This window comes from Rhinopithecus bieti, unplaced genomic scaffold (assembly GCF_001698545.2).
Source record: "Rhinopithecus bieti isolate Rb0 unplaced genomic scaffold, ASM169854v2 scaffold_65209, whole genome shotgun sequence".
NCBI lineage: Eukaryota > Metazoa > Chordata > Mammalia > Primates > Cercopithecidae > Rhinopithecus > Rhinopithecus bieti.
In genome coordinates, this window is record NW_016826229.1 from 734,141 (window position 1) to 759,079 (window position 24,939).

At 36.1% G+C, this 24,939-nt stretch overlaps 1 protein-coding gene across 1 annotated transcript in view; it reads left to right on the plus strand.

Annotated features, from left to right (window-relative positions):
* ITGA1 (integrin subunit alpha 1) overlaps positions 1 to 24,217 on the plus strand; it is a 178,435-nt gene extending 154,218 nt beyond the window's left edge. Inside the window, exons 23-29 of the mRNA XM_017863360.1 lie at positions 720 to 822; positions 4,507 to 4,620; positions 7,028 to 7,129; positions 7,278 to 7,382; positions 12,560 to 12,652; positions 14,947 to 15,063; positions 20,183 to 24,217. Coding sequence (XP_017718849.1) covers positions 720 to 822; positions 4,507 to 4,620; positions 7,028 to 7,129; positions 7,278 to 7,382; positions 12,560 to 12,652; positions 14,947 to 15,063; positions 20,183 to 20,227 — 679 coding nt within the window. The 3' untranslated portion in view covers positions 20,228 to 24,217. The remainder of the gene's footprint in view (positions 1 to 719; positions 823 to 4,506; positions 4,621 to 7,027; positions 7,130 to 7,277; positions 7,383 to 12,559; positions 12,653 to 14,946; positions 15,064 to 20,182) is intronic.
* The last annotated feature ends 722 nt before the right edge of the window (positions 24,218 to 24,939 follow it).

Consider the following 24,939-nt stretch of genomic DNA (forward strand, 5'->3'; position numbering starts at 1 on the left):
TTATTATCTATGGCACTCTGTACTAACTGGAGACTACAAAAATGGCATGATTATAGGATATACATATAGATTGTGCTAATATTTCTCAGCCTTTAAATTCTGTTGGCTGTTTTCTATTTTTCTGTATGCACTTCTATTGATGCACTGACTTTTCCCCAAGAGTTTTCCATTTACTTAAAATCAAATTTTGGCAAACACTTAGAAATAGTTTTGTCTTCCCTTGACCGAAGTGCTGGTTAAAAACATGCTATTTTACTGTACCAAGTTCATCCAAAGAACATGGTGAAGCTATGTGGAGAAGATTGAACTTTTCAGTTTAGCAGTAAATATAGGACTTTAAATTATGAAATGGTAAAATTTTAATCTATTTATAATTCAGCATTACATTTTAACTTCATTTTTCAGTAGGTATCAATGGTATAAGTGAATTTATGGAAATTTCTCACTTGTTAACAATGAAATTTTAACTTTTAAAACTCATATTCTAGCATTTTGGGGACAAATAAGCATCAGTGACTATTGAACTAAATTATATAATCCTTCTCACTCTCCTCAAAGATTTAATTTTAACTTTCAAGGTAAATGAATTCCCCTGTGATTTGAAATCCCTACAAATATTTTTGTGGAATTACATGATATGGAGAAAGAAAATAATGAGGCCAAATAAAAGTTAAACTTTGTTGTGTTTTATTTTTCTTCTTCTAATTAATTCTTTTAAGCTCTGCAAGTGAATACCACATTTCAATTGCTGCCAATGAGACAGTCCCTGAAGTTATTAATTCTACGGAAGACGTTGGAAATGAAATTAATATCTTCTACCTGGTAAGAAATTACCTCCAAAATAGTATTCTAATGGAATTATTTGTAAATATATAAATTAAAGTATTAACAGATGCATAAAAACATGTTCCTTCAATGTTTAGTCTCTATATTCCAGCATATTTTCTTTATAATTCCATAAATATAAATATAAGCATATTATATATAATTATAATTTTCCATTTATGTTTTTCTTTGTAATTCCACTGAATATTTAAATTTGTGATAATTATATTTTCAAATCAATTTAGAGATCTAAGTCTCTAATTTCCTCAAAATGAGGTACCATTAGAATGGCTTTCTAGAAAAAATATAAACTATGGAACTAGATAGATGCTACCGATAAACCTGTAGACTTTACTTGCATTATTTTTCCAGTTTGACTGAAAAAAGTACCTTTTCATTAATTATGACTATATCAGAAATTTGTTACACAATTGTCTTGGCAAATTTTTTTACTCAACAAATAAATATGTATCATGTTCTCCTTATTGTTGCCTTTCACATGCATTGTACTATCAATCACTTATGTTGGTACTACCACCTCCTTAAGTGATGCTTTCTATTATATTTATTTTTCCTTTTAAATCCTTCATAACAAACTCTTCCTAACCACTATAGCAAACAATCATGGAATTTTATTTTAGGTAATGGCTAGTTACTGACACAGACTCAAGGTAAAATTACTCAAGGAAAAAAGAGAACACAATTCAAATAATGGATTTAAATATGTATAATGCAACAAAATTATAAATGAAAATAGCCTCAATCCCTCTGGGAATTGCCAACCCCAAAAAAATGTTCTCTCACAAAATATAAATAAACACATACTCCCAAGATTAATTTCATTTTTTAAAATTTGTATTCTTTGCTAGAATTCCTACGACAAGATATACCCTGGAAATTAGCATAAATACCAATCACTCTACTGGATTCTAGGATAGATTTTTGGAATTCAGGCTATCAGATTTCTCCAGCCCCATTCACTTTCCCTGAACTAGAAAATTCAGCAAAAAAAGAAAGAAAACAAAAAGACTTTGTTGTAGATCTTTATATATTGTAACTTATTAGGGTCCAGATTTGAAATAGGTACTCTCTCTTATAAAAGTGTTGATATGAATTACATTGCTAGGAATATTCCTGATCACAAAACTTTGTGTATATCTCTGATTATTTTGCTGAAGTAAATTCTAGAATTGGAATAATGGAGTTTTTTAAAAGAACTTTTTTTAAGGTGAAACCCAGTAAGTTTACTGCTAGGAATTTTCCCTAGGAAATTTTTGGTGATAGAAACAAAGATTTCAGGGATATTCTTAACAATATTATTTATAATAGTTTAAAAACTATATGGGCACAATCTAAACACTTAACACAATGAAATTACTTAAATAAATTATATATTTAGTGAAGAGATTATCATATATTCAATGGAGAGACTTTATGTAATATTTTTTCTTTTTTTTTTTTTTATACTTTAAGTCCTAGGGTACATGTGCACAAGGTGCAGGTTTGTTACATATGTATACATGTGCCATGTTGGTGTGCTGCACCCATTAACTCGTCATTTACATTAGGTATATCTCCTAATGCTATCCCTCCCCTTTCCCCCCTCCCCACAATAGACCCCGGTGTGTGATGTTCCCCTTCCTGTGTCCAAGTGATCTCATTCTTTAATTCCCACCTATGAGTGAGAATATGCGGTGTTTGGTTTTCTGTTCTTGCGATAGTTTGCTGAGAGTGATGGTTTCCAACTGCATCCACGTCCCTACAAAGGACATGAACTCATCCTTTTTTATGACTGCATAGTATTCCATGGTGTATATGTGTCACATTTTCTTAATCCAGTCTGTCACAGATGGACATTTGGGTTGATTCCAAGTCTTTGCTATTGTGAATAGTGCCGCAATACACGTACGTGTGCATGTGTCTTTATAGCAGCATGACTTATAATCCTTTGGGTATATCCCCAGTAATGGGATGGCTGGGTCAAATGGTGTTTCTAGTTCTAGATCCTTGAGGAATTTCCACACTGTTTTCCACAATGGTTGAACTAGTTTACAGTCCCACCAAATACTTTATGTAATATTTTAGAAGGCACATTTTGGTGTAAGAAACCATAATGCTGCTATTTACTAGCTTTGTGATCTTAGAAGTTCTTAATTTTCATTCCAACCTTCTTACCTCATAGATAAAACAAAGATAATAAGAGGATCTGCTTTCTGGAGTTGTTAACAGGGTTAAAGGCAATAATGCGTATAAGAAGATGAGCACAGTGTGTGGCACATAGTCAACAATATTGATATTGTGATTGTTATGAACAGTCATATTCTCAATAAACTTATAAATTTAAAGGAAAATGCCATAGCATAATACATTTTACAGACAGGGTATGAAACTTTGTATTTTATTGTGATACAAATTTTATAAATATGCATATATGTAAATAGTAAAGACAGGTAACATACACTAAAATGTTACCAAGGTAGTTGAAGTATAGGAAACTTTTATTTTCTGTTTATTTTCAGTATTTTCCAATGTTTCTACAAGGAATATATTTTAATAAAAAAATGGTAATTACAGAACACAGGATTTCTGACTGAATATCAGGAAACAGAATTTGACTGGAAATCAGGAAGATACGAGTTAGGGAGCATGTTTAAAGGTCTAGGCACAGCTGGTCAGGAACCCCCGGAATTCCAGGACTAAAGGATGTATTTAATCTTTACCAACCCAGGAAATTGCTTCAGATCTGAGGAGCTGTCAGTCTGGAAGGCTCAGTTGGGTAGATCACTGGCTTTCCTTGCATCTATCTATGTAGATCAAGGGGTTCCCTACCCAGGTAAAGATGCTGCACAGGGATGCCGTAGGCTTCGGGCTTGCAGATTATGCTTCAGCAGTGGGAAGGGGACCACTGCACCTGGTTGTCCCAGTTCAGTTGCACCTTCTAAGCAGGCAAAGACCTCTGGATAGTGAGTTCAGTTTCCTGTTGAACTTCATCCTGCCCACCTTTCCCTCTGAGCTATACTCACTACTGGTAGCAGAACATGATGCTAAGTGGAAATTCTCGGTTAGTGGATAAAAACGAAGGATACAATTAATCTGACTCTCATAAAACCAGATTATCAATAGCCAGGACACAGTAGCCCTACCTGGGGGTAGAATTGGGAAGGGAAGCAGATGGGAGTCTGGTTTGCCTGTGTAGCGGTGGCACATCCCACCTAGCCAGGATTAGAGATGATTTATGGGTTGAGGGAATTATGTCAAACTGGGTAAAGGCAACCAAAAATCTAAATTGTTCCATGGTCCTCCCTTCTTTCCAGTTTCAAAAAGATTGGTATGTTAAAAAAAAAAAAAAAAGAAGAAGAATGAGCATGGCAAGAACATAATAACAGATAAAACTTCCAATTCTGTTTTTCTATTAATCCTAGGTCTATTAAGAAAATGGGGGATGGAGGAACAATATGATTATAGCTGATATATACAGCTACTGATCGTTAAGTGTCTGTATTTTCTTGCTAGCTGAATTATGCTAATTCTCTGTACAGCACCATAAAGGATCTACATTCGTTTGGGGATTCAAAATATTACACAAGTTACTTCATCAGCTAGAAAACAAAGTCCTACATAAGACAGAAAGAATTCTGTTAAAAGAGGAAGAAAGATTACATTTCCATTTTTTTCTTGTAGATTAGAAAAAGTGGATCTTTTCCAATGCCAGAACTTAAGCTGTCAATTTCATTCCCCAATATGACATCGAATGGTTATCCTGTGCTGTACCCAACTGGATTGTCATCTTCTGATGTAAGTCATGTGTGCCTTGGAATTATGTCATTACTGTTATCTTTTCCACTTTATGTTTAAGCCTTTTGTTCAGCATGATACTTGTAATAAAGAGTTTTACCGAAGTAACATGGAGAGGTATTGAGATAATTAAAAGCAAATACTAATAGATGTATTATTCCCTAGGACTGCTGTAACAAATTATCACAAATCAAGTGACTTAACACAACACAAATTTATCCTTTCACAGTTCTGGAGTCCAGAAGTCCAAAATCAAGGTGTTGACAGTGTTAATTCCCTCTGAAGGCTCAAGAGAGACTCTTTTTCATGCTGTTTTCTTAGCTTCTGGTGACAGCTGGCAACCCTAGGCATGCCTTGGCTCGCAGCAGCATAACTCCTATCTCTGCCTCTGTCTTCACATGGCCTTCTCTGTGTTTCTGTGTGTCCTCCTTCTCGCTTTGGGTTTCTGCACACTCATCATTAGATTTAGGGTCCACCCTAAATCCAGTGATCTCATCTGGAGTTCCTTAATATAATTATATCTGCAAAGACCCTATTTCCAAGTAAAGTCACATTTACTAGTTCTAGGAGGATTTAGGCATATCTTTGGGGACCACTGTTCAATCCACTAGAGCAGATTTTAGATAATTCATTGTTATGAAATGTTTGTTACTCTTTTCCTTGGTTTGTGGTAATCAAACAACTCTATAAAGTGACTTCTTAATTGTGCCTAAGCATGCACAGCTGCAAACAAAATAGTATAATTGTATTTACTCATATCCCAAATAATAGAAATATTGCACCCCCTTTATATTTTTAGCATTGAATGAGACTATATGATAGTTCATTATGGTTTAGTGTCTGAAACAAAAAAATCACCATAAGTATTGAATTAATGTGTGCATCATTTCAGAATTTGAAAATCTGTCTTTTCATGCATTTTTAAAAGTATTCTCAGAAATCAAGAAATAGCAACAGTGCTAATTGGCTTGTGACCACTTAAATGTTTTCCTAAGGGCAAAGAAAAAATAAGCCTCTGGAATTTCCCTATAATCCAAAAAGGCAGGTTTGTGAAAATCTAGAAGAGAAAAAAAAAAATTGTACTTTTCATACTGCTTAGGAAACTTTAATCTTATTAACTTTTATCAAGGGTATAGAGAGTACTGGGGAAGCAAAAGGTTTACTAGGTGAAGTCTAGAACCAGCTGTCTTATAAACATAGCATTTAAACATAGTATGTTAACATCTATCGGGTTGTCTGCTTACGTCTTCCATGTAGACTGAGTGTCTTATCCTTGGTGTGTAGGGAATCAAAAGTATGATTGGGCCGGGCGCGGTGGCTCACGCCTGTAATCCCAGCACTTTGGGAGGCCGAGACGGGCAGATCACGAGGTCAGGAGATCGAGACCGATCCCGGCTAACACGGTGAAACACCGTCTCTACTAAAAAAACAAAAAACTAGCCTGGGAGTGGCGGGTGCTGTAGTCCCAGCTATCGGGAGCTGAGGCAGGAGAATCGTGAACCCGGAGGCGAGGCTGCAGTGAGCTGAAATCCGGCCACTGCACTCCATACCTGGGCGACAGAGCGAGAACTCCGTCTCAAAAAAAAAAAAAAAAAAAAAAAAAAGTAATTATTGGATGAATACGTAAGTACAGATGAAGGTCCGTCTCTTTTCAATTGTTTCATGAGCCATAATATTGAACAAGTATTTTTGTTGTTTTGTTTCCTTTTTTTTTTTTTTTTTTTTTTAATTTTGAGACAGAGTCTCTCTCTGTCACCCAGCCTGGAGTGCAGTGCCACCATCTTAGCTCACTGCAACCTCCGCCTCCCATGTCCAAATTATTCTCCTGCCTCAGCCTCCCAAGTAGCTGGGATTACAGGTGCTCACCACCACACCCAACTAATTTTTGTGTTTTAGCAGAGATGGGGGGGTCCCACAATGTTGGCCAGGCTGGTCTCGAACTCCTGACCTCAGGTGATCCACCCGCCTCAGCCTCCCAAAGTGCTAGGATTACAGATGTGAGCCACCGTGTCTGGCAGTTGTTTTTGATTTTATCAGTAGAATTTTAAATGTTTTTCTCTCTGTAGTATAGAATTCATAAGCTTATCTTTGATTAAAGTAATAAATTAATGAGTGTATTAATCATGTAATAGTAACTTCTATTAGCATTCTTTCTTTTCCATAACAACCTCACTAGTGTTCATTACAATTCAAGAGTAGCATGGTAACAATACATATTATCTTGGGGTGGATATATATGTATGTATGACTGGTGCACAACAACCTTTTCCATACTGCACACTTACAAAGATGGATCTTTAATATATGGCAACAGCTGTCATTCACAGATTCTTCACGCTACTGCTGCAAGTCATTTTTTCCTCTGATATCTGGCATTGTCTAGTAAATGTAATATTTTCATTTCTAGAATGCAAACTGCAGACCCCATATCTTTGAGGATCCTTTCAGTATAGACTCTGGAAAGAAAATGACTACATCAACTGACCATCTCAAACAAGGCACAATTCTGGTAAATTAAGACAAGTGCTATTTTTACCTTTTGCTTTCCAAATGAATAAAATTGATATCAATCTAGAAAAACCATCTGAAGTATTTAAATATAGTATATTTGATAAAATGGCAAGAACACTGATATGTATCTCTGGACATTTAAACAGGACTGCAATCCATGTAAATTTGCTACCATCACATGTAATCTCACTCCTTCTGACGTGAGCCAAGTGAATGTTTCACTTATCTTGTGGAAACCAACTTTTATAAAAGTAAGTAACTACATTGTTCTATGCACTGATTGAATATTATCAATACATATTCATTTACCACTTAGAATATGCAAGGCACTATGCTGCTGTTGGAAAGACTGTGAGACTGGAAGTCTAAGAGGATGTGAGCAAGCCCCAGCTCTACTTAACCAGCTATGTGTGCCTCATCTTCCCTGTCTATTAAGAACTAAGATATCACCAAGGTCCCTTCTGGAGAGATACACTTTTTTCAATCTCTCCTATCCTTTTTCTTTGTACCTTAAGACATAAATACCTTTCCAGTACCAAAGCTTGCACTTATCTTAATAATTTGGAACTCAATTAATGTGCAGAGTATAATAAAGTGGCAACCTTTGACCCCAGGAACAAGGGAAAGAGCTAACACATACCATAGACTTACTGTGTTTTATCAGACTTTTATTATGTATGTAATTTTATAATATATAGGTATATATGAAGACATTTTTAACCCCTTATAAAGCCAAATCTCTCTGAAAATAAGCTACTTTAAAACTTTTTATTGTATTTTGTATTATTTGTTTCTCAAGAAGTATTTAGTTGAACATATGGCATTGCCATTTTTGAATTTGATCATAGTAAGTTGCTATTTTTATGTCATTAACTGTTAATATTGGCAATTTCATTTTTTAAATTTCAACTTTAATTTTAGATACAGAGAGTATACACGCATGGGTTTGTTACATGGATATATTTATAGGATATTGAGGTTTAGGGTACAAATTCCATCGCTCAAGTAGTGGATATAATACCCAGTAGGTAGTTTTGTCAGCTCCCTCAAGTAGTCCACAGTGTCTACTCTTCCCATCTTTATATCCATGAGTACCCAAGGCCTAACTCTCACTTTATGTAAGAACATGTGGTATTTGGTTTTCTGTTCCTGTGGAATTTGCTTAGGATTATGGCCTCCATCTGCATGTATCGTGCTTCAAAGGACATGATTTTGTTCTTTTTTATGGCTGTGGAGTGTTCCATGGTGTATATGTACATATTTTCTTTATCCAGGCCACTGTTGATGGGCACTTATGTTGATTCCATGTCTTTGCTGTTGTGAATAGCACTGCAATGAAGATATGACTGCCTGTGTCTTTTTGGTAAACAGTTTCTTTTGGGTATATACACCCAGTAATGGGATTGCTGGGTTGAATGGTAGTTCTGTTTTAAGTTGTTTGAGAAATCTCCAAACTGCTTTCCACTGGCTGAACTATTTTACATCCCTACCAACAGTGTATAAGCTTTTCCTTTTCTCCACTGCCTCACCATTTTCTGTTATTTTTTGACTTCTTAATAATAGCCATTCTGACTGGAATGAGATGGTACCTCATTTTGACTTTGATTTGCATTTCTCTAATGATTAGTGATAATGAGAGTTTTTTCATATGTTTGTTGGCCACCCGTGTGTCATCTTTTGAGGAGTCTATTCATGCCCTTTGCCCATTATTTAATGTGGTTCTTTGCTTGCTGATTTGTTCAAGTTTCTTATTCTGGATATTAGACCTTTGTCAGATGCATAGTTTTCAAATATTTTCTCCCATTCTGTAGGTTTTCTGTTTACTCTATTGATAGTTTACTTTGTTGTGCAGAAGCTCTTTAGTTTAATTACATCCTACTTACCCATTTTTGTTTTTGTTGCAATTGCTTTTAGAGACTTAGCCAAAAATTATTTGCCAAGACCAATGTCAGGGAGGGTATTTCCTAGGTTTTCTTATAATATTTTTATAGTTTAAGGTCTTATATTTAAATATTTAATTTATCTTGGTTAGTTTTTGTATATGGGGAAAGTTAGGGGTCCAGTTTCATTCTTCTGCATATGGCTAGCCAGTTATCCCAACACCATTTATTGACTAGGTAATCCTTTCCTCATTGCTTGCTTTTGTTGGCTTTATCAAAGATCAGATGGCTGTAGGTATGTGGCTTTATTTCTGAATTCTCTATTCTGTTCCACTGGCTTACGTGGCTCTTCTGTACCAGTATCACACTGTTTGGATTACCGTAGCCTTATAGTAGGGTTCGAAGTCAGGCAGTGTGATGGGTCTGGCTTTGTTCTTTTTACTTACGATTACTTTGGCTACTTGAGCTCTTTTTTTAGATTCATATGAATTACAGAATATTTTTTTCTAATTCTGTGATACTTTGAGAGCAATAATGTTAAATCTATAAATTGTTTTGGGCAGTATGGCCATTTAATGATATTAAATGAAAAGTTCTTTCTTTTATTTGTCTCATCTCTGATTTCTTTCAGCAGTGTTTTGTAGGTCGCCTTTTAGAGATCTTTCACCTGCTTGGTTAGCTGTATTCCTGGATATTTCAGTGCTTTTTTGTAGTTTCTGTAAATGGAGTTGTTCTTTATTTGACTCTCAGCTTGAACATTATTGGTGTATAGAAATGCTACTAATTTTTGTACACTTATTTTATATTCTGAAACTTTACTAAAGTCATTTGTGAATTCTAGGAGTTTTTTGGCAGACTCTTAAGGGTTTTCTAGGTATAGGACCATATTACAAGTGAAAAAAGATAGCTTGACTTCTTCTATTCCTATTCTGATGTTTTTATTTCTTTATCTTGCCTTACTGCTCTGGCTAGGACTTAGAGTACTAGGTTGAATAGGACTGGTAAGAGTGGGCATCCTTGTCTTACTGGGGATGTTGTCTAGGATTAGTTACAGATGACTCTTATTATTTGGAAGTATGTTCCTTTGATGCCTGTCTCTACCTACTCCCTGGGAAAATCCACCTGCCAGCTCTGTTGAAAGTTTTTATCATGAAGTGGTATTGGATTTTATCAGAAGCTTTTTCTGCATCTATTGAGATGATCATATGGTTTGTGCATTTAATCCTGTTTATGGGGTGAATCACATTTATTGATTTTCATGTGTTGAACTAGCCTTACATCCCAGGAAAAAAATCTACTTGATCATGATGTGTTAACTTTTTGATGTGCTGCTGGATTCAGTTTGCCAGTATTTTGTTAAAAATGTGTCTCTGTTCTTCAGGAATATTAGCCTGATGTTTTCTTTTTATGTTTTTGTATCTGCTAGATTTTGGTATCAAGAGGATGCTGGCTTCATAGAATGAGTTTGGGAGGAGCCTCTCCTCTCCAATTTTTTGGAATAGTTTCAATTTGGTACCAGCTTTTCTTTGTACATCTGTTAGAATTCAGCTGTGACTTTATCTGGTCCAGGGATTTTCTTGGTTAATATGTTTTTTTAATTCCTGACTCAATTTCAGAAATTGTTATTGGTCTGTTCAGATTTTCATGTTCTTTCTGCTTCAATCTTGGGAGGTTGCATGTTTCCAGGAATTTACCTATTTTTGTTTGCCATTTGCATGGTAGATTGTTCTCCATCGCTTACTTTGAGCCTGTGAGTGTTGTTACTTGTGAGATGAGTTGAAGACAGCATGCAGTTGGGCCTTGTCTTTTTATCCATCTTTCTACTCTATGTATTTTACGGGGGTGTTTAACCCTTTTACATTCAGGGTTAGTATTGATATATGAGATTTTGATGCTGTCATTGGAGGACTGATGTTCTTTAACTATGGTGTAAGTTGAGTTTGGTCATTTGGGTTTGTTTTTGGATGCTTTCAGAGGACCAAGGCTCTGCACAGGATCTTTATTTGTGGGTGAATGCTCACAGGAGTGTTTATTAACGAACTAATTTTTGATGTTGTTGTTTGGGCAGTGATCCAGTAGAGGGCACTAAAGGGTAATGGGCAGTAGATAGGCTCTTACTCAGTCTTGCCACTCATATATTTGCTCATTTTTGCAGGTGTGCTCTGCATTGGGTGGGGAGAGGCCTCCTCCGATCACTGGCACTGTACACATGCTTCTTTTGTTAGGTGTTCTGGGCCACAGGCTCCCTCGGGCAGAGGCCATGGCAGGGAGATAGGTGACACCTTTTCCGAACCAGCCCTGTGGAGGGAGTCATGCCCTGTCCCAGTGCTGGCCCACACTGGCCCACAAATCCATGTGTGTTACCTGTCTCAGTGGTCTGAGATGGGGGCTGCTCCCCCCTTGAGTGCCAGCCATAGATCTCAGCTTGGTACTTCTGAGCTGGACATACCATCTCTGGGTCTCCAGGACACCCCGCAGCTCAGAGTCAAACTCTGGTTGCTGTGGAGGATCCAAAGTGCTCCCAGGTCACAGGGAAAGTACTCAGGTGGGGCGCAGCACCCAGGCTGGGCAGCAGAGACTGCTCTGTGTACATGCTCCTGTGGGGCAGTTAGGCAGGGACTCTAGGAGGGTCTGGCAGACGCAAGAGGCTGAGGAACAGACATGCCCTAGTCCCATGGGGAAAGCCTGCTCTCTCCTGGCTTGTGGTCACCTGGGGCTAAAGCCTCCCTGAAGGAGATGGGGAGTCCGAGGGGATGATCACCTATGTCTCTGCTCTGCTCACAAAAGCTCCTGGGCTCCACGCTAGCTGAAGCTCTGTCTCTACCTACTCCCTGGGAAAATCCACCTGTCAGCTCACACATCCATTGGAGATGTTGGGTACCCTGTAGCTTAGATCCCAGATGTCTGTGGCGAGAGTGAGCTGTCCCTCAGTCCCCTCCCTCACCCCTTCTCCAGGAGCCATTTGGAGCCAGGAAGTAGCCCAAGCATTCAGGTATCCTATGCAGGGTTCCCAGCTTCTCTCTCTTCAGCCTTAGCATCTGTGTTGCCTCTCCACACACTCTCAGTGTTTTCTCCCTAGAGATCAGATCTGCCCAAATTATACTGTCTGCTTGTTAATTTGGGATCTCTTAGTGGGAGAGATGGCTGTGTCTAGTTAGCCATCTTGTCCCCCAGATCATCAATTTCATTTTTAATCCTAAATAAGTGCCTAGATGAACTTCATCACCAGAATGTAGCTGTTACATGTCTTGCTACATTAAAGGTAGGCAGTTTGAGGTTTGTTTTTTCTAATGATAAATCAACAGAAAATATTTTTTAAAATTTTTTTCATTCCATAACCAGGATCTAAGTAAGGATTTTCAGTGGCAAACGAGGGAGGATGAGTGCACAGTTATTATTTGATACTACCAGTTCCATTTGGAAGTTAACAAAATTGGAATTTTAATCTCTCAGAAAATCTTAGCTTTTGTAAATGTCCTACTCAAACATGACTGGCTGTCATTTTGATGAGCATAATATATTAAGAATAAATCCTATTTGCTTTTCAGTCATATTTTTCCAGCTTAAATCTTACTATAAGGGGAGAACTTCGGAGTGAAAATACATCACTGGTTTTAAGTAGCAGCAATCAAAAAAGAGAGGTAAGTGCAACAATGAGTTTTGAAAACATTATGCATTTCACTCTGAATTTTGCGACATAATGTTTTATAATTGTTGATAGTCCCTTAAGCAGTGACTGGTATTGCTCTCAGTAAGTGACAGACACTATTTGCTTCAAATTATACTTCATTAGCTTCAAGTGTGATTTTAGTCTTATTCTTCCTTGTAAGAAACTGGGAAAATCATGATATTTACAATTCACGTGCCATGTTTGACTTTATCACTTATAACTATCACGGTGAATGGATGTTTTTACTTTCACTTTGATAACAAATGATGCAGTTGTAATTTTCCTCCTTAAAAGCTGACATTATAAAATGCAGCTGACATCTGAAGAGCAGCCTCAAAAAACAACTTCTTTATAAAAAGTGCCTTTATACTGTACAGGAAAACATGTACATTTTTTAAAGTTTTCTTTCAAACTTCATTGAGAAATTTGAAACAAAAATGAGATGGTATTTCCTAATACAAATTCGGACTTGAGTCCTTAGTAAAAATAGAAAGGTTTGAGTTTTTCACTCGTGTCCTTTTTTATAAGTTAATAAGCCAAGGTGACAGAGTAAGACCCCATCTCTAAAAAAATAAAATAAAATAAATACTTGTTACACATGCAGGCACTTCAGCATGATCTCCTTCCTTCTCATGGGAGACTTTAAATGTCCCATGTGGATAAACAGCACCATGTAAATCATGAAATTCAATTTGGAAGCTCCCTAACTTTCAGATGTTCTTTTCAAATTGCTTATTTCAAATTTTTCCAGTATCAATGACTTCTGATAAATATACACTTTTCAAGAAAAAGTAAAATACATGCATATAATGTTTACTTATGTCATAAAGAGTGTTTAGCATAAGCAATGCAAAATGCAAAGTTTTTCCTTACATGGAATAGCCAACATTTCACTAAAACCTAAAAAGTTTGAGTATGGTTTATATTGGAAAAGTGATTTTGATTCCTAAATATATGTGTTAAAATTTTATAATTAGTTTTATTTCCCCTATAGATTAGTTAAAAATTCCCCTGGAAATATTTGTTCTGCATTCATCCTAAAGGAAAAATGTATCTATATTGATAAAATTACTAAAAGTGATCATTTTGTAATTGTGTGATCTGAGGAAAGTCACTGATCTTATCTAGATTCCAGTTTCCATGTCTGTAAGTTCAGGGAATTGTTTTGCATATGTTTAAAGTCTGCCTTGCTGGGCATAGTGGCTCATGTCTGTCATCCCAGCCTATTCGGGGAACTGAGATGGAAGGATCACTTTAGCCCAGGAGTTTGAGATCAGCCTGGGCAAAATAGTGAAACCCTGTCTGTGTTTTGTTTTGTTTTGTTTTTGTATTGTTTTGTTTTCAGAAACTGTCATAATGGTCTGATGCTGTATATGTCTACATTCTTGCCAGCTCTGTCACCTACCTGGAGTGATTTAATCTCTCCCTGTTGGTTTCTTTTTCCCCCTAATCTTCCCTCTGGGTAAAGAAATTGAGGTGTTACTGTTAAAGGCAAGTACAGGGCTCAAACTATTACTAGCCATTGATATCTACCCTAAATTAACTTTTTTCAAGTATCCCAGGGATGGAACACAGAGCAGATAGGTTTCATTGAGGTTTGAGTGCCACCTTGAGAGAGCTTGAGTAGCTGGAACACTAAAAGCGGTCCATTTTACAGGTTTGCTTCAGTTAAAACCTGCTTTATAGATGTGGACTCAGTGATAAGTCAAGTAAAAGAGACATTGTGGTATAACGAAGAGCACACTGGGAGTGAATATATATGCAAATATTCACTTATCCATACACTTGAGATTTATGCATTATACTTTCAATTTATAAACAAAAAATGAAGCACGCTAGAAATAAAATAAGGAGACTTTCTCAGGTTTTTATGACAACAAACTGTGACATTCCAACGTAAATTAATGCTGTTGTGATAATACAGTAGTTTACTAATTAATTTTTAACACACGTAATACTTTGGTTCTCCCTGAGTTAAACAGAAATTCACTCCTCCCCTTGAGCATTCCAATTCATTGACATTTAACTCTTTATGTATACATTTCTGAAGGATAAGATTATAAATACCTTTTGGTAATAATAAATTTGACATGGTTAGAGATTTAGACTAGATGAAGGGCATTTTCTAATGTAAACTTACTGTTTTCTCTGTATATAGTAATGAGATTAATGCACTGGTAGAGAGTTGTAGCCTGCAAGAACTCAGTGTTCCAGGAGTTCTAATAGGTGTTTATCATGTTAACAATCTTGTTTAATAATTTTCAGCTTGCTATTCAAATATCCAAAGATGGGCTACCAGGCAGAGTGCCATTATGGGTCATCCTGCTGAGTGCTTTTGCTGGATTATTGCTGTTAATGCTGCTCATTTTAGCACTGTGGAAGGTAAACACCAAAATTCCTTTGACTCTCTATTTCAATCATCAACAGCAAACTGGAGAAATAAGCTATGATCTATTCAGACTATGTAATATAGTATTATCACAGCAATGAAACAAATGTTGAAATGATGACTAAGAGAAAGAAAAAAGAAAAATGTGTATTTCAAACACTGCATACAACTTGAACCAATTTTTGCAAAGGAAAACAAACTTATTTGGGGTTATAAATATTCAAAAATCACAAAAGTATCTTTCTAGAGTTAAGACGGTAAGGGACTTTCATATGTCTGTAACAATTAAAATTTTATAATAAGCATGTATTTATTTTATAAATAGAGAACAATGAAAACTGTCTTTTATAGAAAAGAAAATGAATTCCTATGCCAATTGAAGGATATATAAGCAGTAGATTCACGGTTAACGTAAGCCTTGTTTTAGTCACACATCTCTATGTGTCTTAAATATCAAATAATTCTTTAATGTTTAAATAGACATGGCACATTTTATGTAATAAATTGTGTGCCTGAGTGGAGGGTGTGGGATCAGCTGATGGAGGGGAGGTCTTTAAGTTTCACAGACTCCTATTTCAAATTCTATGGTAAAAGTCAGTAACCACCTATTTTGTGTCAAGTAACTCTGGATATTTATGTAGATATTTTCTTAGGCTGAAATAGACATGATTTTAAAACTCTTAGAAGCTGTATAATTTTCACATTAAGCAGAACTGAAATGACAGCTTTTGGGATAAGTTGAATAGAGAATAACATCCCATACAAAGTTGAACGTTTTTTCAATTAAATATCAAATAGGTATTTATTCTGGCATAATATCCCCCTATATTTTACCTATTATTTTGTTAAATAGTTAACTTATGTTAAAAATATAGATTGTGGCTACATATTAGTTATTCTATTACCTGAGCAACATAATTATTTAATCAAATAGTTTAAACAGCAAGTTTCTCTCCCACTGAAATACCAACCGTTCCTATCCTTTCTTACTCTCCTATGACTCACTTCCTCTTTTGAGGGGCTTAGTCTTAGAGGAGACGGCAAACAAAGCCAGATGTAGGTCAGTGGCATTTAATTCAGTAAATAGAATCCACGGCTTTTCTCCAGCAAAATTCCCCAAACAAAATTCTCCACTATATCCATGTCCAGCTCTTCCTTCTACTTTATAAGGGATCAGTGTTCTCTGTGTAATACCTAGCTTTGCCACAGTGTGGTACCCAAGGCCTGGCTTATTTGTGTCAAAGTTGTACTTGAAATATAGGAAGTGGTTTCTTCATTTATATGCACCTCTAATAGAGAGTGTTACTGTTGATTTTTTTCGGCATAGTCTTCTATTCTGAGCACTTCACTTACCTGTATAGTTTTAGGACACCACTGACAGGAGAAGAGGAAAACCAGAGCTGATATTTGAATAGGTTATTTCTGGCCTTGTACCTCTGTTTCAGACAAACAAATAGGAAATTTCAGTTACCTGTTTTCAGTCAGTAGTCTGAAAAGCATAAATGTAAAATAAGCGCATTATTTCATCCAGAAAATGATGTGTTGATACATTCTGACAGCTTCTTAGGTTATTATTATTATTATTATTGTAGACCCAAAAGAAGGTCATTTGACAAACTTTGTGCTGTCTTACCCAGTAGAAATAGTTCAACCAGGAGTTGGGTTTTGTTCAAGAGGGTCATGAACTCTCTGAAACACATAATACTGTCTTTGGTTTTGGAATGAGGGTCCCTAGTTGGATTCAGACTTTCAGTAGTTCCATTATTTCAGTATTCCATTCAAAATGAAACTTCATTGGGAGGCCCAGCAATCAGAACTGTGATTCCAAAGCAGAAGGGAAGAAACTAGCTCTTACTGAATGCTTACTATGTGCAGGGAACTGTTTTAAACACTTCTGCTTTAAGCATTCCCACTTAATACTCATATCAACCTTATGAGGTCTTACGAACCTCCTCTTGTAAATGAGGAACATAAAATTTAAGTATATTTCCCAAAGACACATAGTGAGATTCAGAGTAAGGATCTGAATTCTGTGCCAAAACCACTGACTATTATCACTCCGTGTTCTCTCTTGCTTCCATTCCCTCTGGTGTCCTTGCAACAATCTTTTTGACCAAGTATTTTAACTACGTTTTACACCTGAGGACATTAAAGCAAAGGGAAGTAAAGTGACTCTCCCACGATTACTTGCTAGTAAATGACTGGATTCAAGGAATGATCTACAGAGCTCTTTCTTTTTCCAATATATCCTACTGCTGCAGGCTATAGAACAGAGCTCTTTACTCTGGAGCTCCAGGAGTTGGGTTTTGTTCAAGAGGGTCATGAACTCTCTGAAACACATAATACTGTCTTTGGTTTTGGAATGAGGGTCCCTAGTTGGATTCAGACTTTCAGTAGTTCCATTATATCAAGAAGGCTAATCCTACTTCCCCTTATTTTAAAGTTCATTTGGAAGCTCCCTGAAGCATGAATTCAGTTGTAGTAGGCTCAGAAGAGCTACTCTTATCCCAGACATCTTTTTTATACTAACTAGATCTGGATCAGACACCTCAGGACTGTCCCTTCTTCCTTCCTCTCCTGAATCCCACCACTTTGGAGGTTCATTGGACTCCAAAGTCTGAGTCTCTGTGTGAGAGACAGGCCAAAAATTTCTCTTAGAGCAGAGATTCAGTTTCAAAAGACACAGTCTTTCTATCTTTGTCTTCGTCGTACACATGACAAAAATTAAAGCTTGACAAAGTATTAGTAGCTGCTTAGTACACTTCATGATTGATGGGAGGAATCTTGTAGGGGAAGTAGGTTTAAATAGGTGGAGAAACTTGTCCTGAAATATGGTACTACATGCTGGGGGAGATGCCCAGCCAGGCCAACATATCCAATAAAGTAGAATGACTTCAGCCCACGAGGAACCATGAGACATTCAGAACGTTCCTCTCTCCTAACTTGACGTCATGATGATGCCTGAAGTTCCTCAAATGATGATTTATTTATTAATCCTAAAGGTTTATTCTTCATCCAATATACATGTTCTGGGGGGTGTGGATGGGGACTGGTATCTCACCACTTTTTAGTCTTTTATACATTAGTGTGAATTTGTTTATTCAGCAATTATTCCATGTTATATTCATTAAGCACCTACTTTTTTGACAGAGATTATTTCATCAGACCCTTTGCCATAGGGTTTTGAACAAGGGATCATGAAACAAACACACGAAGAAAAAAAGAAAAGCCAGCGCTACAAAGAAAGTGTTGGGGCTGAAAGCAAACTGTTTGTTTCAGATTTGGGCTAGGATTGGCCCAGTCCACCTTGAAGCTATAAACTATATTCTCCTAATCTCCACTCTTCGTCACTCAACTTCTCTTAAAAACCCATGTTAATAGGTTGGGTGGAATGCTTAGATAACAAAAGTTATTTCAAAATAGAACATTTAATGTGTAGAAGCCAAGGAGTGTTGTAAAAAAGCAAAAAGACCTGTGAGAGATCAGAAGCAAAGCAGAGCGAAAAGGAGAAAAAGTCTTAGAATCCATCACCTGCTTTTGTGAAGCCTTGTGTGTTTATTTTTGACTCAGGACATGCAGGCACCAGTTGAGAAGCCTAATGGTTTGTGAATCTGGAACTTTAACAGTTGGCTCATATAAAAAAACCTGAGACATGTAGGAGAGCTGGCATTTGGGGAAGACAAACTTATTGTTTTCATGTGTATTTGTTCTGTTACCACCTTTTGTTCATCTACCACCACCTAGATGATGGCATAATAGAAGACATAAGCCCTGAATAAAAATTTTCCAACCTAAAAGTGCATATTTTTGAGGGTTTATCCCCTCTCAGCCCTCAGTTGCTTAATAATTATTTTATAAATACATCGTTCCCTGGCATAATTTGCCATAATTTTGTGATTAAAATGATATAGAGGTACCACACTTTCAAAGAATTAACTCCTTGCCTTTGCTCGATCTATTATAGCCCTCTCTCAAATTTAAAAAATATGTACAAATTTGAAAAAACACTTATCTATGACTCTTAATTTTCTTTTTTTAAAGATAAGCATTTTAGTTTAGATAATTGCAAAGATCCCTTCTATCCCCCATACTTAGTTTTGTTATTCTATAGAATGGTAAACAATTGCAGCACTTATAACATTTTATGATGCCCCAAATTGCAAAGCGTACTGAAATATGGCTCACCATTCACCACAATGTGAAATTTTTCTTATGGCCAACGACTTCATTTTTTATTTCCAAATGACATAGTGAATTTCAAGAGGCTTTTTATATCAAATCTATATAAGCAGACATCCTGATGCATTTAAAGTTAATACAGACAACTCAGAAATCTCCCTAACGCCCTAGCCATAATATACCTGTCAGATTCGCTACCATCTCTAATGACCTCAACTTACGGTCATCGATCATTTGATGGAAATTTCTCTGCCACATTCCTGAAGAAAAAAAAAAAAAAAAATGATGGTAAAGTTGAGACAATGCTAGCTAATTTCAGTTTGTTTGTCGCCCAAAATATTTTCCCAGAAACTTTTAATTAGTTCAATATGTATACTATATTTTACTAGGGGTCATGATATATTTAACCAATGAAAATGTTAAAAGTGAAACAGCGGCCTGGCAAGGTGGCTCAAGCCTGTAATCCCAGCACTTTGGGAGGCCGAGGCGGGCAGATCACGAGGTCAAGAGACAGAGACCATCCTGGCCAACATGGTGAAACCCCGTCTCTACTGAAAATACAAAAATTAGCTGGGCATGGTGGCACATGCCTGTAGTCCCAGCTCCTCAGAAGGCTGAGGCAGGAGAATCACTTGAATCCGGGAGGCGGAGGTTGCAGTGGGCAGAGATCACCCCACTGCACTCCAGCCTGGGGACAGAGTGAGACTCTTTCTCAAAAGAAAAAAAAAGAAAAAAAAAAAAGAAACAGCAATTTAATAAATGTCATTTTTTGACATTGAATATTAATAGGTCAATGAGAAAATGTCTTAATTATATTAGTTGTGTGTCCAGCATTGCCAGTACATTATTAAATTTAATTCTGTCCAAAAGGATTAATATTTATTACCTAAATTAAAATAGTTAATTGTGTTATGTTTTGTGCTTTCTCAACAGATTGGATTCTTCAAAAGACCACTGAAAAAGAAAATGGAGAAATGAAATATTTTACAAAAGAAAATAATAACAATTATTCAATAATCTATCCTCAGGTTTGCCTCAAATATGTGACAAGAAATGTATAATTCATGACATAGTCATATAACTATGTAATCCATCAGGGATTCATTATTTGGAAAATGACAAGTCATACATTATCCTAAAACAATACCAAAAAGACATAATTTATAAAATGATAAAAAATATTTTACATAATTACTCATTTTTGTTGAGTAAGCAAAATTACAATGTGTTTTTAAAAAATCCTGTACAAATATGTTTATGTATTAAATCACCATCCAAAATATTTAAGGAATACATAAGAAGATTGTTATGATCATAGAAACATCTATTTTCAAAACAATATAAATTAAGCTTTTCCCCTTGATTCCTGTTGGATATCCATGTTCAGCATGACAGTCAGCACTTGTAAATGCCAAGAAAATAATTACCTGAAAAAGATCATTTCTCCCAATCCAAATGAGAACACTTTCCCTTGGTAGAATCCATATACAATATGGACTGAAAATTAAGTCACAAAGAATACATTTAGCATCTTTGTGTTGGATTCTATACCTAAAAAGTTTCCTCCCCGCCCCAAGGTGATTGGAAAGTACTGAAATTGAGCTGAAATTTTATCTAGGATGGAAAATCAGGATAGACTCATTTGAAAACAAGTATACTAAATGGGTTAAATTAAGCTTTTACAGGAGATACTTAATTTTGATATTGAGCTCTAAATGCAAAACTCTTTTATACTGAAAAAACACTTAAAGCAGTTTTGTGTGGAATCACAGTGATTTGTCATGAAAAGCCATATATGGGGGACATGATAAAATGGCTTCTGAATGAAACATGACAGCAGAGAAAGATGCCACTGAAATGCTGAAATTATCTTTACTGAGCAGCTTTTGAATGCTAAGCGTTCCAGTATGTGACCCAAAGAAGTTGTCTCAACTTCTTGGTACATGGTTCATTCAAACCCCCAAGCTGTGAGATTGTGTTTATTTTTAATTTTTTAAAAGGTATTTAATTTCCAACCACATTTCTTATTTTGTGAAAAGACAGTATTCCATTTCAGTATTACATTTTACCAAGAAGTCACGGCTTTTAAGTGCAGTGCATCAATATTTAAATAAAATTCCAGAAATATATTTTAAAGAATTTCAGGTTTGAAAACTCAAACCAACAGAAAGATATCACACCTTTGTATGTGCTTCTTTGTTCTTGAAGTAGTCATTATGGTTCATTGGAATCTACTGTAGCATAAGCTCCTAGGTTGCTCCATTTCTTAGGAAAATAGCAATGAATGAATGTATAGTAGCTGCATGTGTGAACTACTGCTGTAAAGTTTGCTGACATTTCTGCAAAAACTCCATTTCTCCACCTGATTTACCAGAACCTGTAACAAGACCAGAACATGTATTTATCCAGAAACTCCTGGGGTCTGTTTTGTTCAAAAAGGACCAAATCCACAAAGAAATTAAATGTTATAAATTTATTTTTTTCAAACTAATTTTCAAAGAATTTAGCTGAAGATTCAGAGTCAGCCTACCTCTTGACTCTCCACATCTGCATCTAAGATCCTGAAGGTCAAAGGGATGTGCCTGTGGGATGCCAAAGCCATCAGTAGCTGGAAGAAAGAAAACCTCTTTTTAGAGGTTTGCTGTCCTCTTGCTAGCCTGTCATTATTCGGAAATACGTGCTTTTGGAATTTCCTTCATTTTCGCTATCTCCAGGTTCAGAAATCATACCTTCCACTTGTTCTTTATTTGCACAGTAGAACTCAGGGTTTCTCTTATTCGGAGTTACCATGTTGCACACCCCCAGTGTTCAGCCTGCCCAGAAGCCCTGCTCTGATCTCAGCAAGTTCTTAGTAGTAAAGCTAACGGATCCATTGAAATTCATACTCAGCATTTGTGACTACTAGACAAAGCCCATTTACTGAACCATGAGTGTGCACTTTTAAACTAAATTGTTAACTGAAAGGTAAAAAATATAAATGAGGGCATTTTGAAGTTTTTAGAAAAGCGAGGAAGAGCTGTTGGCCAGATCAGAGATACTTACAAGCCTGGCACAATTTTTAACATAAGTCATTCCTGGTTATTAAGTAAATTATTTCATGAACCAGAATTCCTGTTTCTCTAATATTAAAATTTGTTAAGGTTTGTGTGTATGTGTGTGTGTGCATGTGCAGACACACATATAAATTGAATACAAAAATAGCTCGATAACACCAAAAAACAGAGTTTACAGAAAATAAACACAAAAGCTATACCTGCAAGACAAGTTTGATTCATCTGCTTTTCATATAGTTTCATTTTTATTAATATTTAGGTTTAACTTATAGTTCTACGATTATTTAAAAAACAAGTTCAGAGCATTTGATTAAAAAAAATCAACAGATGTTTCAAAATAGCTTTGTACAAATGTTATAAAACATATTTAATGATTAAGAAATATACTAGACTCTATCATGTACTTTTAAAACATTTAATTAGAAAATGATATTTAAGACTATTTATAAACTTATTGGCTAAATTGCCAAAACTTTCTTTTCTCTAACTTTGGTATTCTAAATAGTTGATTATTGCTCCCATTGCAAACTGAACCATGTATGCACTCTCTTTTCTGACCAAACTACAATGGTATATTGGTAAATTATTTAACAACACAGGAAGGAAAGGAAGTCTCTGATTTGTATCATTTGCCAATTTCCATGGTCTAAATATTCTGTCTTCATTTTCAAACTACCAAAGTGACCCTAATCAGCTTACAAAATTCTTGGAAATGTATCTGCCAGCTCTTACCAACCAGTGTGAGCTGACTTCAGCACACCACTGAGACAGATTACACAATAGATAGATTCGATAGATAGATAGACAGACAGATAGACAGATAGATAGAGACTGATAGAGAACATATTGTGTCTATATAAATATCCAATGACACACAGTATGATCATATTTTAAATCATGCCAAAAGTACTGATTATATAAAGTCCAGTAGACAATGCTACACAACACCCATTCTTTAATTTTGATTTCTAAAATTATAACCTTCTTTTGATATTAATAAAGTGTTATGAACTTGCAGGAGAAGGAAGGAGTTGAAAGAAGGAAAATACAAAGGGTGATCCACAGTGAAAATCAGACCTACACAGCAGCCACAAAAAAAAATTGTCTCATTTTCACAAGGAATCCAGAGTCCAGTGAGACACATTACAACAGATGATACTTTGTAAATATTTTTAACTTCTGTGATCAAATTTCAACTTCATTGGTCCAATGTGTCAAACTATTTTCCTCTGAGCACTAGATTCATGGGCAATTTAATCTCTGAATATTTTCTGTGTCATAAGTGTGCTTGAAAAGAGGCTTGTAGTAAAGAGATATTTTTACAAAATTTGATGCTTCTGCAGCCATAATAATTTTATCTATAAATGCATATATACATATATATACATACACTCACATGTAGATATTTACATATATGGATGTTCTCTTTTCCTTTTATAAAATCAAAGTCTAGGTTCAATTGGAAAATGGAAATATTTACACCAAAAGAAAAAAGTGCCATTGTTGTAATCAACGGAGTAAAGCTGGGGTATAGTAGAGGCTGGGGAAGCCCTGCCCATGTTCTCTCCAAGGCCACAGCTTGCACACTGTGAGTGGTGGCCCCGCTGGCTCCATGGAGTGTGCCTTCACACAGGGGAATGTCCTTGTCCAACACGCTACAATCTACTCCATGGGAACTGACCGTCTTGTTTTTCACAAAATTGAGAAACAGGCCCAGAGCCTGTCTCATGTGCCAGGTGCAGTCACATTATTGTTCAAATAAAGTGGCTTCTGACAAATCAGGTTTTCAAAATAGCATCCTATGTACTCTTCATTTCTTCCAACAACTCTCAGGCCCCCTTTTGCCAGTTTTCTCACCCAGGGGAGATTTTCAAGACTACTGGAGAAAAATCTGTTAATAAAGCATTTGCTCTGAGTTCCAGCTTCAGTGACTCAATCATTTACACAGGATTTCAGTGTTTTGTTCTGCAGTGGTGTTCTAAAGGGTTCACACAGTATAATGGAGGAGGGGCAAAGCAGAATATACGTCTAAGCTGGAACATCTGTAAGACATTTACAAACTGTTATGGGATGCTATCAGCAACTGCCTGGGGAAGCTAGCAGGATTTAGCTCTTCAATAGCCCTCCAAATGCACCTAACAATCGCCAGCCTCACCCATGGAAATCATCTAAAAAATGAGAAGAAGGGCCTTAAAATCCTCAAGTGGATGCTGTATTTATAACTAAAATGTGCAGTTTAATTCTAAATAGCAGGCTTTTAAATGCAAACAGTTTCAAGGTGAGTCCTTCCAATCAGACTGCTGATTCTACACCATTTTCACACAGAATTTCTGAAACCATCACCAGGTGTTAATTCTGTTAACTGTAGTGAAAGGAAACCCAATACACATTACAAAAGGCTAAGAGCTGCTGTTTTTAAGTGGAAGCACTGTTGTACAACACTCTTAGGGAGAATAAGAAAAATAGGGTTAAACTGTAACATTGTAATCTGATGAACAAGTCAGCATCTTTGATCTTCAGGTTAAAATTAAATCTTAAATTTAGAAATTCAAAGTAACAGCCTTTAACCATTAACCTAGAAGAAAATGTGAAGTAGCGTCTGGAGTCTCTTAAGCCCCAGCCCTGTTGTCCCCTGTA